This window comes from Rana temporaria, chromosome 3 (assembly GCF_905171775.1).
Source record: "Rana temporaria chromosome 3, aRanTem1.1, whole genome shotgun sequence".
Classification (NCBI taxonomy): domain Eukaryota; kingdom Metazoa; phylum Chordata; class Amphibia; order Anura; family Ranidae; genus Rana; species Rana temporaria.
The window spans coordinates 490,844,087-490,857,255 of record NC_053491.1 but is presented as its reverse complement, the minus strand read 5'-3'; the positions used below and the strand labels follow the sequence as shown (position 1 = coordinate 490,857,255).

Sequence of the window (13,169 nt, the reverse complement as noted above, 5' to 3'; positions counted from 1 at the left end):
CTGTGTTGAAACAGTTCGGGGGACTCCTCAGGAGGACACGGTGGGACTAGGGAAGGATTGTGTGATGCCATTGTGCAGAGGGTAGAGGACGCCTTGGCAGCTGCTTTGCCAGACAAACTATAATCAGTCTGTGTGAGAGAGGATGAGGAGGATGAGGACGGCTTGGTCATCCACTCAACTAATTTCTCAGCATGTTGAGGCTCAACACGGCCAGCTCCCGAAAAGAAGGACGAGCGGCCACGGCCACGTGCTGAAGAGGATGCACCACATCCACCACCAGCGTTGCCTCTAGATGCAGAGCGTGACTCTCTGCCTCTGTTTGTTGTCCTTCCAGACATTTTAATGCATTCAGGTGTAAATAAACAACACACGTGCACTTACAGTAAATGCGTTTAAGTGCGATTAAAGAGCAAAATTGCACTTGCAGTAAATGCGCTTACGTGTGATTAAAGAGCAAAATTGCACTTGCAGTAAATGCGCTTACGTGCGATTAAAGAGCAAAATTGCACTTGCAGTAAATGCGCGCTTACTTTCAATAAAAGAGCAAAATTGCACTTGCAGTAAATGCGCTTACTTGCAAATAAACAGGACACGTGCAGTAACACCCAGTACGTTTAGGTGTAAACTACACAGCACACAGGCAGGCAATGCAACACGTTAGAGCACTGCAGCTATGCACAATCTCCTGCCTGACAAATACTAAGAGCAGATCTAGCTAAGCTATACAGTATATAAATATATTGACAACTCCTAGGGATGTATATATATTCTCTACACACTATGGGCCAGATTCACAAAGAGATACAACGGTGTATCTACAGATACACCATCGTATCTCTGACTTACACTGGTCTTATCTATGCGCCTGATTCATAGAATCTGAGTTACACTGTCGGATCTTTTTTTCAATTTAAAAATGGCGCCGGGGGGCGTTCCCGCTGATTTACGATAAATAATATGTAAATCAGCGAGATACGCAAATTCACGAACGTACACAGACCCGTCGCAGTCTTCTTACGTCGTTTCCGTAGCGGTTTTCCTGTCGTATACTTACCCCTGTTTTTAGCAGGCGCAGCCAATGTTAAGTATAGCCGGCGTTCCCGCGTCGAATTTGAATTTTCCAACGTCGTTTGCGTAAGCCAATTCACGAACACGCGCGTCGCAAGTCCCGCTCACGTCGAAACCACTGACGTCCTAGTGACGTCAGTGGGAGCAATGCACGCCGGGAAATTCCCCGGACGGCGCATGCGCATTTAAATCGGCGCGGGAACGCGCCTGATTTAAATAGTACACTCCCCTAGCCGCGGAATTTGAATTCCGCCGGGGGATTTAGGATCCGCCGCCGCAAGTTTGGAGGTAAGTGGTTTGTGAATTAGCCACTTGCCTCCTAAACTTGCGGGAGCGGATCTTAATTCACGTAGATCGAGCGGATCTATAGATCCGCTGCGCTACGTGAATCTGGCCCAAACTCTCTGTCTCTCTAACTGCTCTCTGTAACAAGCCGGAACACACTACACGAGGCCGCCCGGAAGGCGGCCTTTTATAGTGTGGGGCGTGTGCTAAAGCCCTGAGCCATAATTGGCCAAAGCAACCCAGGCTTTGGCCAATTATGGCTCTTCGTTTTTTGCACGCTGTGATTGGCCAAGCATGCAGGACATACAGCATGCTTGGCCAATCTTTAGCACTCAACGCCGCAGTGAATTATGGGCCGTTTTGCGTCACTCTAATTTGGCGCGAACGACCCGTTTTGTTCGAATTTCGACGAACGATCGAACGACCGATGTTCGAGTCGAACATACGTTCCTAATCGAACGCGAAGCTCATCCCTACCGCTGTGCATGCTGGGGAGGGGTACTTTAGGGACAGACACCATTGGCAAGGGGTCCGTCTGGCCTGAGGTGCGTGTCCTGAATCCTGACTCCGGGACTACGTTGGTCTGGGGTCACGGCTTCGTCTGGTGGGTCCAGTAGTCTGGCTGAGGGTTGCTTTGTGGAGGTGATCCTGCGCTGTCCGTCCTGCCGGAGGAAGCCACTTGATGAAGGAAGCCAGGGGAGGACCTTTCCTGGAGAGGACCATGCAAGAGGCTGGTATCTTGGGAGAAGGCCTGGAAACTTCATCGAAGGATGCACCGTACACTGAGAGGCTGGATGGTGGTCGCCTGTCGGGTTTGAGTTCTACAAAAGTTAGTCTGCTGAATCCTGTGGCAGGGGATTCTGGACCAAAAGTGTCTCCCCATAAAGGAAAGTCTGTGGCAGAGACTGTACTTTATTTCGTGCGCCATCCCGGCTGCTAGGCCAGTGAGAGGGACCTATCCAGGTGAGCGATACCCACTCTGGCTGGAGTGGCGACAACAGAGCTTTTTTTCTCAGAAAATAGGATCAGGAACTCAACCATGACCTCGTTCATATTTCACAAACAGTAGAAGGGTCTTAAAGGGGCATTAAATACCAGAATTGCATTACATACAGAGGGGGGTACACACAGAGTGCAGAGCTGTCACTTGTAAACACAGAAACCACAGAAACCAGACTTCTGTGTTTACAAGTGATTGTGGTGAACGGGCACCAAAGGGTCTGAGCCAGAGGTGGTGGAACTGAGTTCCCCCTGAAAAAAAGCTCTGGGGGGGTGACGAAGGGGGGTAGATGTTATCATGGGCGTCCACTGAATTTTTTTCATGGGGGGGCGCTTCCACAGCGGCGATACACATTTAACCCTTTCTTCAAACGCTAGCAGGGGTTAAAAGCGCCCCGCTAGCGGCTGAATAGCACAGCTAAAACGATGGTAAAGCAGTCCTTTTTAGCGGCGCTTTACCGATAACGCGGCCAGTTGGCAGTGTGAAATAGCTCTTGAGATAATTCAGCTTCACTCCATGCCCATATAAATATAGCCTAGAGAATGTGCAGACCCCACTTCAGCACAGACCACTTCATTCAGCACAGACCCCCCATTCTGCACAGACCACTCCATTCAGCACAGATGGACTCCCCTTCAGCACAGCCCCCCCATTCCGCACAGACCTCTCCATTCAGCACAGACCCCCCTTCAGCACAGACGGACCTCCCCTCCCCCCATCCCATTCAGTACCTCAGATCAGCCATCAGCACGGCCGAGTCACAGCAGGTTCCCTCCCCCTGTGCACACATAAACACTGGAGGGGGAGGCGGCTTCACTCTGCTCGCTGTGTCTGTGTGGCATCCGGCCCGGGACCGCTCAGACAGCCCGCGGCCGCGAGATTCTTTAACACCTTCTCGATTTTACAGGGGGGGGTCAATTGCCCCCCCTTGCTCTATGGAGCGGACGCCCATGGATATTATAAAACCTCCCCATTCAAAACTGCGATCACAGCGTCTGGTAGAGCCAAGTCTTCCAAAAAAGTTCTACTGCGACTTTGAGATGTCATGTGACCAAAAAACTGAGAGGTGCGCAGGAATCTGATGGTGAAAGATGTGAAGGCGTGTCATGATGATAAACTGTTTCTTTTAGGAACATCCACCTTTTACCATGACCACCAACCACTGCGGGCGGCACCATAGCACACATTGCATGGCACATAATATCTGTTTAAGTGGGCTTCACGGTGGACTTCCCACTCTCTTCAGGTGTGAAAAAAATCCCTTTGCGCCGATATGGATCCAAATGCAGAGATTAATGCAAAGACCACATTTTTCAAACATAAGAATTACACTGCAGACTAGATAATATTAGACAAACTTTATTACAAGTAGGTTTTAATAATAAATATAAAATTATTTTGTGTATATATATATATATTTAGTGATCTTCTGGGTGCCACTAAAAATGGCTCAGCGTGCCCACTGCGCCACTCAGACCTGAAGCTGCTGAAGCTAGAAAATAACTACTTTGTGACTTGGTGCAGAATTTTTTACACATTATGGGGCAGATCCACAGAGCAAGTACGCCGGCGTATCTACTGATACGCCGGCGTACTTTCAAATTTCCCGCGTCGTATCTTTGTTTTGAATCCTCAAACCAAGATACGACGGCATCTGGGTTAGATCCGACAGGCGTACGGCTTCGTACGCCTTCGGATCTAAGATGCAATTTTTCGGCGTCCGCTGGGTGGTGTTCACGTCGTTTTCCGCGTCGAGTATGCAAATTAGCTATTTCCGATGATCCACGAACGTACGAGCGGCCATCGCATTCTTTTACGCCGTTTCTAGTCGGCTTTTTCTGGCGTATAGTTAAAGCTGCTGTTTCGTGGCGTATAGTTAAACCTGCTATGTTAAGTATGGCCGTCGTTTCCGCGTTTAATCAGAATTTTTTGTTTTCGTTTGCGCAAGTCGTCCGTGAATCGCGGGATGGACGTAATTTACGTCCAAGTCTAAACAATGACGTCCTTGCGACGTCATTTCGCGCAATGCACGGCGGGAAATTTAGGGACGGCGCATGCGTAGTTCGTTCGGCGCGGGGACGCGCTTCATTTAAATGAAACACGCCCCTTACCCACCCAACTTGAATTCTGCGCCGTTACGCCGCTTGAGATACACTACGCCGCCGTAACTTACGGCGCAAAATCTTTATGGATTCGAACCAAAGACAGGTAAGGTACGGCGGCGTAGCGTATCTCAGATACGATGCGCCGGGGTAGATCTTTGTGGATCTGCACCTATATTGGCACAGTACAATGTAACAGCATCAGTATTCCACCATTCGAAGCATGGATGAATTCAGCAGCCTTACGCAATAAATAATGCCCTGTACACACAATCGGTTCATCCAATGAAAACAGACCGATGGATTTTTTCATCAGATATCCGATGAAGCTGACTTTCATCAGTCTTGCCTACACACCATCAGTTAAAAAAAAAACGATTGTGTCAGAACGCGGTGAAGTAAAACACGACGACGTGCTGAGAAAAATGAAGTTCAGTGCTTCCGAGCATGCGTCGACTTTATTCTGAGCATGCGTTGATTTTTAACCGATGGATTTCCCCATAGACGATCGTTTTTTTTCTATTGCTTAGTTAACCATCAGATAATTTTAAAACAAGTTTCTAGTTTTTTAACCGATGGATAAAAAACCGATGGGGCCCACACACACGATCAGTTAGTCTGATGAAAACGGTCCATCAGACCGTTTTCATCAGACAAACCGATCGTGTGTACGCGGCATAACACACCATGTCCTGCAGAGGCGTAACTAGAATCTTCAGGGTCCCGGTGCAAGAAACCATGAAGGGTCCCCCACCAGGGTTGTTGCTGGGTCTACAAAAGATCTCAGGCTAGAGCCCATAGCAGCAAAGTAAAGAAAGTCATACACTTGGGGGGGCATACACATGTATATAATATATTTGTGTGCAATATATATATATATATATATATATATATATATATATCTACGTTACATATCTGAGTGCAGATCTCCCACTTACATCAGGGTCCACAGAGATCTCCCATTTTCCCATTTACATCAGGGTCCACAGAGATCCCCCACCTACATCAGGGTTCCCAGAGATCCCCCACCTACATCAGGGTCCCCAGAGATCCCCCACCTACATTAGGGTCCACAGAGATCCCCCACCTCCATCAGGGTCCCCAGAGATCCCCCAGCTACATCAAGGTCCCCAGAGATCCCCCACTTTCATCAGGGTCCCCAGAGATCCCCCACTTTCATCAGGGTCCCAGAGATCCCCCACTTACATCAGGGTCTCCAGAGGGCCCCCTCTTACATCAGTGTCCCCAGAGATCCTCCTTACATCAGGGTCCCCAGAGAGCCCCCCTCTTACATCAGGGTCCCTAGAGATCCCCCACTTACATCCGGGTCCCCAGAGATCCCCCTTACATCAGGGTCCCCAGAGAGCCCCCCTCTTACATCAGGGTCCCCAGAGATCCCCCACTTACATCAGGGTCCCCAGAGATCCCCCACGTACATCAGGGTCCCAGAGATCCCCCACTTACATCAGGGTCCCCAGAGGGCCCCCTCTTACATCAGTGTCCCCAGAGATCCTCCTTACATCAGGGTCCACAGAGATCCCCCACCTACATCAGGGTTCCCAGAGATCCCCCACCTACATCAGGGTCCCCAGAGATCCCCCACCTACATTAGGGTCCACAGAGATCCCCCACCTCCATCAGGGTCCCCAGAGATCCCCCAGCTACATCAAGGTCCCCAGAGATCCCCCACTTTCATCAGGGTCCCCAGAGATCCCCCACTTTCATCAGGGTCCCAGAGATCCCCCACTTACATCAGGGTCTCCAGAGGGCCCCCTCTTACATCAGTGTCCCCAGAGATCCTCCTTACATCAGGGTCCCCAGAGAGCCCCCCTCTTACATCAGGGTCCCTAGAGATCCCCCACTTACATCCGGGTCCCCAGAGATCCCCCTTACATCAGGGTCCCCAGAGAGCCCCCCTCTTACATCAGGGTCCCCAGAGATCCCCCACTTACATCAGGGTCCCCAGAGATCCCCCAAGTACATCAGGGTCCCAGAGATCCCCCACTTACATCAGGGTCCCCAGAGGGCCCCCTCTTACATCAGTGTCCCCAGAGATCCTCCTTACATCAGGGTCCCCAGAGAGCCCCCCTGTTACATCAGGGTCCCTAGAGATCCCCCACTTACATCAGGGTGCCCAGAGATCCCCCACTTACATCAGGGTGCCCAGAGATCCCCCACTTACATCAGGGTCCCAGAGATCTCCCACTTTCATCAGGGTCCCCAGAGGGCCCCCCTCTTACATCAGTGTCCCCAGAGGGCCCCTTCCTTACATTGGAGTCCCAAGACAGCTGACTCCCCCCTTCCAGAGGTTCCCCGTGTACCTGGCAGGTGGAGGTAGGAGGTGGCGATCGGCAGCTCTATGGTGTACACAGGCAGAGGGATCTCCCTGGGGCTTGTAGTTCTCTCTTCCTGAGTGTCATTCCCCAGTACACATGAGTGGGTTTCCTGTCGGAAAAAAAACGATGGTTTTCCCGACGGAATTCCTCTCAAGCCTGCCTTGCATACACATGGTCACACAAAAGTTTGTGGAAATTTGGACTGCCACGAACGCGGTGACGTAAGAAGACTACGACGAGCTCAAAAAAATGAAGTTCAATGCTTCTGATCATGCGTCGAATTGTTTTCGAGCATGCGTAGGAATTTTTCACGTCCGGATTTGTACACACAATCAGAATTTTTTTTCCTGATGGGAAAAAGGAGATCCTGCGCTCTTTTTTTTTCCAGCAGTTTTTTACACACGGTCGGGATTCCCAACCAAAGGCTCTCATCAGACTTTTTCCAACAGAAAAACTGATCATGTGTACGGGGCATTAGTGTATGCAGAGGAGAGGAGAGGGGCTTCTGACCCAGGCAGGTATCAGCAACAGTGTACAAGCATAGCGACTCACTTGTACACTGAAAGTGATACATGCCCGGATCAGAGGTCCCTTCCCTCTCCACTGTACACACTGACACTCGGGAGGAGAGAACTGCAAGCCCCAGAAGCACCATAGAGCTGACGATCTCCGCCTCCCACCTCCCCCACTGCATTCTAAATGGCCAGCCAGAGTTGCAGGAAGAGATGCCGGGTCTTACGGGCCCCCCACAGCGGCAGAACGACAGGGCCTAGTCGCAAGTGCGACTGCAGCGACCCCTTTAGTTCTGCCGCTGTGTCCTGTCCAGCCATGTCATCAGCTAGAAGTTCCTTTCCACCAGGAAGTCAGTGGGGTAGATTCAGGTAGCTACGCTATAATTTACGGCGGCGCAGCGTAGTGTATTTACGCTATGCCTCCGCAACTTACAGGAGCAAGTGCAGTATTCACAAAGCATTTGCTCCGTAAGTCGCGGCGGCGTAGCGTAAATGGGGCTGGCGTAAGCGCGCGTAATTCAAATGGGGAAGGGGGGCGTGTTTTATGGTAATATGTGATGACCTGACGTGATTTACGAACGGCGCATGCGCCGTCCGTATACATATACCAGTGTGCATTGCTTCCAAGTATGGCGTAACGACGTATTGGTTTCGACGTGAACGTAAATTACGTCCAGCCCTATTTGCGAACGACTTACGCAAACGACATAAATAATTCAAATTTCGAAGCGGGAACGACGTCCATACTTAACATTGGCTGCGCCTCCTAATAGCAGGAGCAGCCTTACGCCGAAAAAGCCTTAACACAAACGACGTAAAAAACGAACGCCGGGCGCACGTACGTTTGTGAATCGGCGTATCTAGGAAATTAGCATATTCTACGCCGACAACAACGGAAGCACCCCTAGCGGCCAAAGTTATATTGCACACAATTCTACGCCGCCGCAATCAAGTTACGTCGGTGGAGGAAGCCTATTCTTTCAGAGTAACTGCCTTTGAGAATCGGCGTAACGCTACGCGGGCGCGGAATTCAAATTACCGCGGCGTATCTGGAGATACGCCGCCGCAAAAGGTATGTTAATCTACCCCATTGTCTTTAGTATGTTTTGCAAAGTGATCCATCCCCAAACTAGTTGGTTGGTATCTCTCTTAGGAAGGGGATGTCTTCTTGTGATGTGGAAGCCTCAAAAACTGCCTACAGTAGACTGGTACAAACTTTAGGAAGGAGATGTCTGATTGTGATGAGGAGTCCCTCAAAACTCTCTCTGATGGGCTGGTATCTCTGTTATGAATGGGATTCCACTTGTGTTGAATATTTGTCACGCTTAACTCCAACGCAGGTGGTCAGACACTATAGCTGGCTTCTGTGTTCTTCACCTATAGCAGCCTATTTTCCCATAAAGCAAGCAGGCCTACTGGTACTCGTTTACCCCCAGGACTTATACACAATGCTATAGTGCCTGGCCACCAGGCTGGGGCATGCGATAACAAAGCAAACAGGTACTTGCAGTTGGCAGACAGGCAGAGTGGTTTAATGACAGTCAAGGTACAAGTCAGGCAAGATTTAGAATAGTCAGGGTCAAATACATAGTCAAAAGGCAGGCAGAGTTCAGAGAGTAGTCGATATCCAATCTGAGGTCGTCAAACGAGGGAATCCAAACTAACAGAGCAGGTCAGACAAACAGAGAGCTTGGAATATGTGCATAGGACTGCAGGCTTGGCTGGCTTAAACCAGGTTTGGTCTCCACCCAGAGACAGGTACTTGTGGTTGGCAGACAGGCAGAGTGGTTACATGTAAGTCCAGGTACAAGGCTGGCAAAGTTCAGAATAGTCAGGTACAAATCTGTAGTCAAAAGGCAGGCAGAGTTCAGAGAGTAGTCAATATCCAATCTGAGGTCATCAATGAAGGAATCCAAACTAGCAGAGCAGGTCAGACAAACAGAGAGCTTGGAGTATGTGCATAGGACTGCAGGCTTGGCTGGCTTACATCAGGTTTGGTCTCCACCCAGAGACTGGCCACATTAATCACCTTGCAGGTGGACAGACAAGAATGCATCATAGCTAAAACCAGGATGCTGGAACCAGCAGCTATGATGGAGCAGGAGCACAACAAGCTCCTGACAATATTCAATCCAAACTGGCTCTTGTGGGCTAATATCTCTATTGGGAATGAGATCTCTGCTTGTGATGTGGATTCTTTTGAAACGGGCTCTGACAGGCTAGCATCACCATTAGGAATGGGATATCCACTTGTGATGATGAGGATTTCTTCAAAACTGTTACTGGTAGGCGTGTATCTCTATTAGGAAAAAAATGTATGCTTGTGATGTGAATTCCTCCAAATCTGGCTCTGATAGGCAGGTTTCTCTACTAGGAATGAGGTTTTTGCGATCAGGAATCCTCAGTATTGCAGAATCAAAAAGAGCCCAAATATTATCTAAATTAAACCTGGGGTGCATGAACCTAGACCAGCTTTAACCCCAGTGGGCTACAGGACCATCATAGAGTAACTTCAGGGATAGGGACAAAGATTTTTCCAACAAGATACTGAACAGAGTTTCTTATTTTCTGACCACTTAGTATTTGCATCTGTAGTCATGACATGGGAAGACCAGTTCACATCTTGAGACGTCAACATCTGCTTAGTCGCTGCTCGGACGGGTTGCCACGTATCTCCTTTTTTCATTAATAATGGAATCCTGCAGCAGAGAAAAGCACAATTCCAGTCATTATTTTGTATATTTGTACCACTAGTGTGTAACAGTGAGACCCTCATCCAATACAATGCCCAGATATAGTAATAGAGAATGAACTTTAGCCATGAACACTTTTTTAGCATCTCTGTGTATGATGAATTCCCTTTCTATATGAAGAAAGCCTTTGACTAGAATGACCTTACTAAGCTTAACACCAAACGCATGCTAATACCGGAGGGTAGCTAGCCCAGCATGTGCACACCTAGGGTGGGAGTTCTGACAACAATAATGATGTAACATAGGCACCCCCCTTCTCCATTATATCACAGCACTGCCTAAGTGTCTCTAGATCGGTAATAGAGGCCAAGGGCTCAGAACTCTATTGTGGGAAGTATGGAGGAGACGTGGTTAGATTCTGACTTTCACAAAGTCACTGTTTTTACTGGTGGGGGGGGGGGGTGCAGGAGGGTCCCGGGAATGTATTGGATCCACATTTTTAGAAGATGGTAAAATCGGCCCGATTCTGATTCTTCTGGTGCACTGTTACCCATTGGTAATACAGATAGGAGGACAGAGGAATACAAAGCTAATACACATATATTGGGTACGTGCCCCCTAAAACTGTTGCAGTAAATATTACAGAGATGTAAAGAGAAGAATGGAGGCGGCCTTACCAGAAAGAAGCAGGAGGCCATTATCATGGCTTTCATCGTCACCTCCATGTCCATCGGAAATGTGACGATGTACTTGTTCCCCTCACCTTTTATCATCCCCACCACATGCTGCTCATCCCGAGATTTCACCTTAGGGGAAAAAGGGTCACAGAGGTGTCAGAGACAGAAACCCCGGGAGATATGGAGAAAAATACAGAAAATAAGAACCATGGAAATAAATAACCATCTAAATAATGGACAACATAAAATAGCTTTAGATGATTTCAGTTGGGTGTACTAAATACAATAGGGAAGGAGATGGCAGTGGATGATGACAGTTGGGTACACTAGATAAAATAGGGAAGGAGATGGAGGTGATGACAGTCAGGTACACTGCATACAATAGGGAAGGAGATGACAGTGGATGGAGGTGATGACAGTCGGATACACTAGATACAATAGGGAAGGAGATTGCAGTGGATGGAGGTGATGACAGTTGGGTACACTAGATACAATAGGGAAGGAGATGACAGTGGATGGAGGTGATGACAGTTGGGTACACTAGATACAATAGGGAAGGAGATGGCGGTGGATGGAGGTGATGACAGTTGGGTACACTAGATACAATTGGGAAGGAGATGGCGGTGGATGGGGGTGATGACAGTTGGGTACACTAGATACAATAGGGAAGGAGATTGCAGTGGATGGAGGTGATGACAGTTGGGTACACTAGATACAATTGGGAAGGAGATGACAGTGGATGGAGGTGATGACAGTTGGGTACACTAGATACAATAGGGAAGGAGATGGCAGTGGTTGGAAGTGATGACAGTTGGGTACACTAGATACAATAGGGAAGGAGATGGCAGTGGATGGAGGTGATGACAGTTGGGTACACTAGATACAATAGGGAAGGAGATGGCGGTGGATGGAGGTGATGACAGTTGGGTACACTAGATACAATAAGGAAGGAGATGGCGGTGGATGGAGGTGATGACAGTTGGGTACACTAGATACAATAGGGAAGAGAGATGGCAGTGGATGGAGGTGATGACAGTCGGGTACACTAGATGCAATAAGGAAGGAGATGGCAGTGGATGGAGGTGATGACAGTCGGGTACACTAGATGCAATAAGGAAGGAGATGGCGGTGGATGGAGGTGATGACAGTTGGGTACACTAGATACAATAGGGAAGAGAGATGGCAGTGGATGGAGGTGATGACAGTTGGGTACACTAGATACAATAGGGAAGGAGATGGCAGTGGATGGAAGTGATGACAGTTGGGTACACTAGATACATAAGGGAAGGAGATGGCAGTGGATGGAGGTGATGACATTCGGGTACACTAGATACAATAGGGAAGAAAATGGCAGTGGATGGAGGTGATGACAGTTGGGTACACTAGATACAATAGGGAAGGAAATGGCAGTGGATGGGGGTAATGACAGTTGGATAAACTAGATACAATAGGGAAGGAGATGACAGTGGATGGAGGTGATGACAGTTGGATACACTAGATACAATAGGGAAGGAGATGGCAGTGGATGGAGGTGATGACAGTTGGGTACACTAGATACAATAGGGAAGGAGATGACAGTGGATGGGGGTGATAACAGTTGGGTACACTAGATACAATAGGGAAGGAGATGGCAGTAGATGGAGGTGATGACAGTTGGGTACACTAGATACAATAGGGAAGGAGATGGTGGTGGATGGAGGTGATGGCAGTTGGGTACACTAGATACAATAGGGAAGGAGATGGCGGTGGATGGAGGTGATGACAGTTGGGTACACTAGATACAATAGGGAAGGAGATGGTGGTGGATGGAGGTGATGACAGTTGGGTACACTAGATACAATAGGGAAGGAGATGGCAGTGGATGGAGGTGATGACAGTTGGGTACACTAGATACAATAGGGAAGAAGATGGCAGTGGATGGAGGTGATGACAGTTGGGTACACTAGATTCTATAGGGAAGGAGATGGCAGTGGATGGGGGTGATAACAGTTGGGTACACTAGATACAATATGGAAGGAGATGGCAGTGGATGGAGGTTATGACAGTTGGGTACACTAGATACAATAGGGAAGGAGATGGCAGTGGATGGAGGTGATGACAGTTGGGTACACTAGATATAATAGGGAAGGAGATGGCAGTGGATGGAAGTGATGACAGTTGGGTACACTAGATACAATAGGGAAGGAGATGGCAGTGGATGGAAGTGATGACAGTCGGGTACACTAGATACAATAGGGAAGGAAATGGCAGTGGATGGAGGTAATGACAGTTGGGTACACTAGATACAATAGGGAAGGAGATGGCGGTGGATGGAGGTGATGACAGTTAAGTACACTAGATACAATAGGGAAGGAGATGGCGGTGGATGGAGGTGATGACAGTTGGGTACACTAGATACAATAGGGAAGGAGATGGCGGTGGATGGAGGTGATGACAGTTGGGTACACTAGATACAATAGGGAAGGAGATGGCGGTGGATAGAGGTGATGACAGTTC

The 13,169-nt window shown here is 48.7% G+C and overlaps 1 protein-coding gene across 2 annotated transcripts in view; it reads right to left on the bottom strand.

Moving 5' to 3' along the window:
• Positions 1–8,813: 8,813 nt before the first annotated feature.
• LOC120933769 (phospholipid scramblase 2-like) overlaps positions 8,814–13,169 on the bottom strand; it is a 36,219-nt gene continuing 31,863 nt past the window's right edge. For both annotated transcript variants that reach the window (XM_040347163.1, XM_040347162.1), the window contains exons 6-7: positions 10,674–10,802; positions 8,814–10,002 (exon numbers count right to left, since the gene is read on the bottom strand). In XM_040347163.1, coding sequence (XP_040203097.1) covers positions 9,946–10,002; positions 10,674–10,802 — 186 coding nt within the window. In that variant the 3' untranslated portion in view covers positions 8,814–9,945. The remainder of the gene's footprint in view (positions 10,003–10,673; positions 10,803–13,169) is intronic.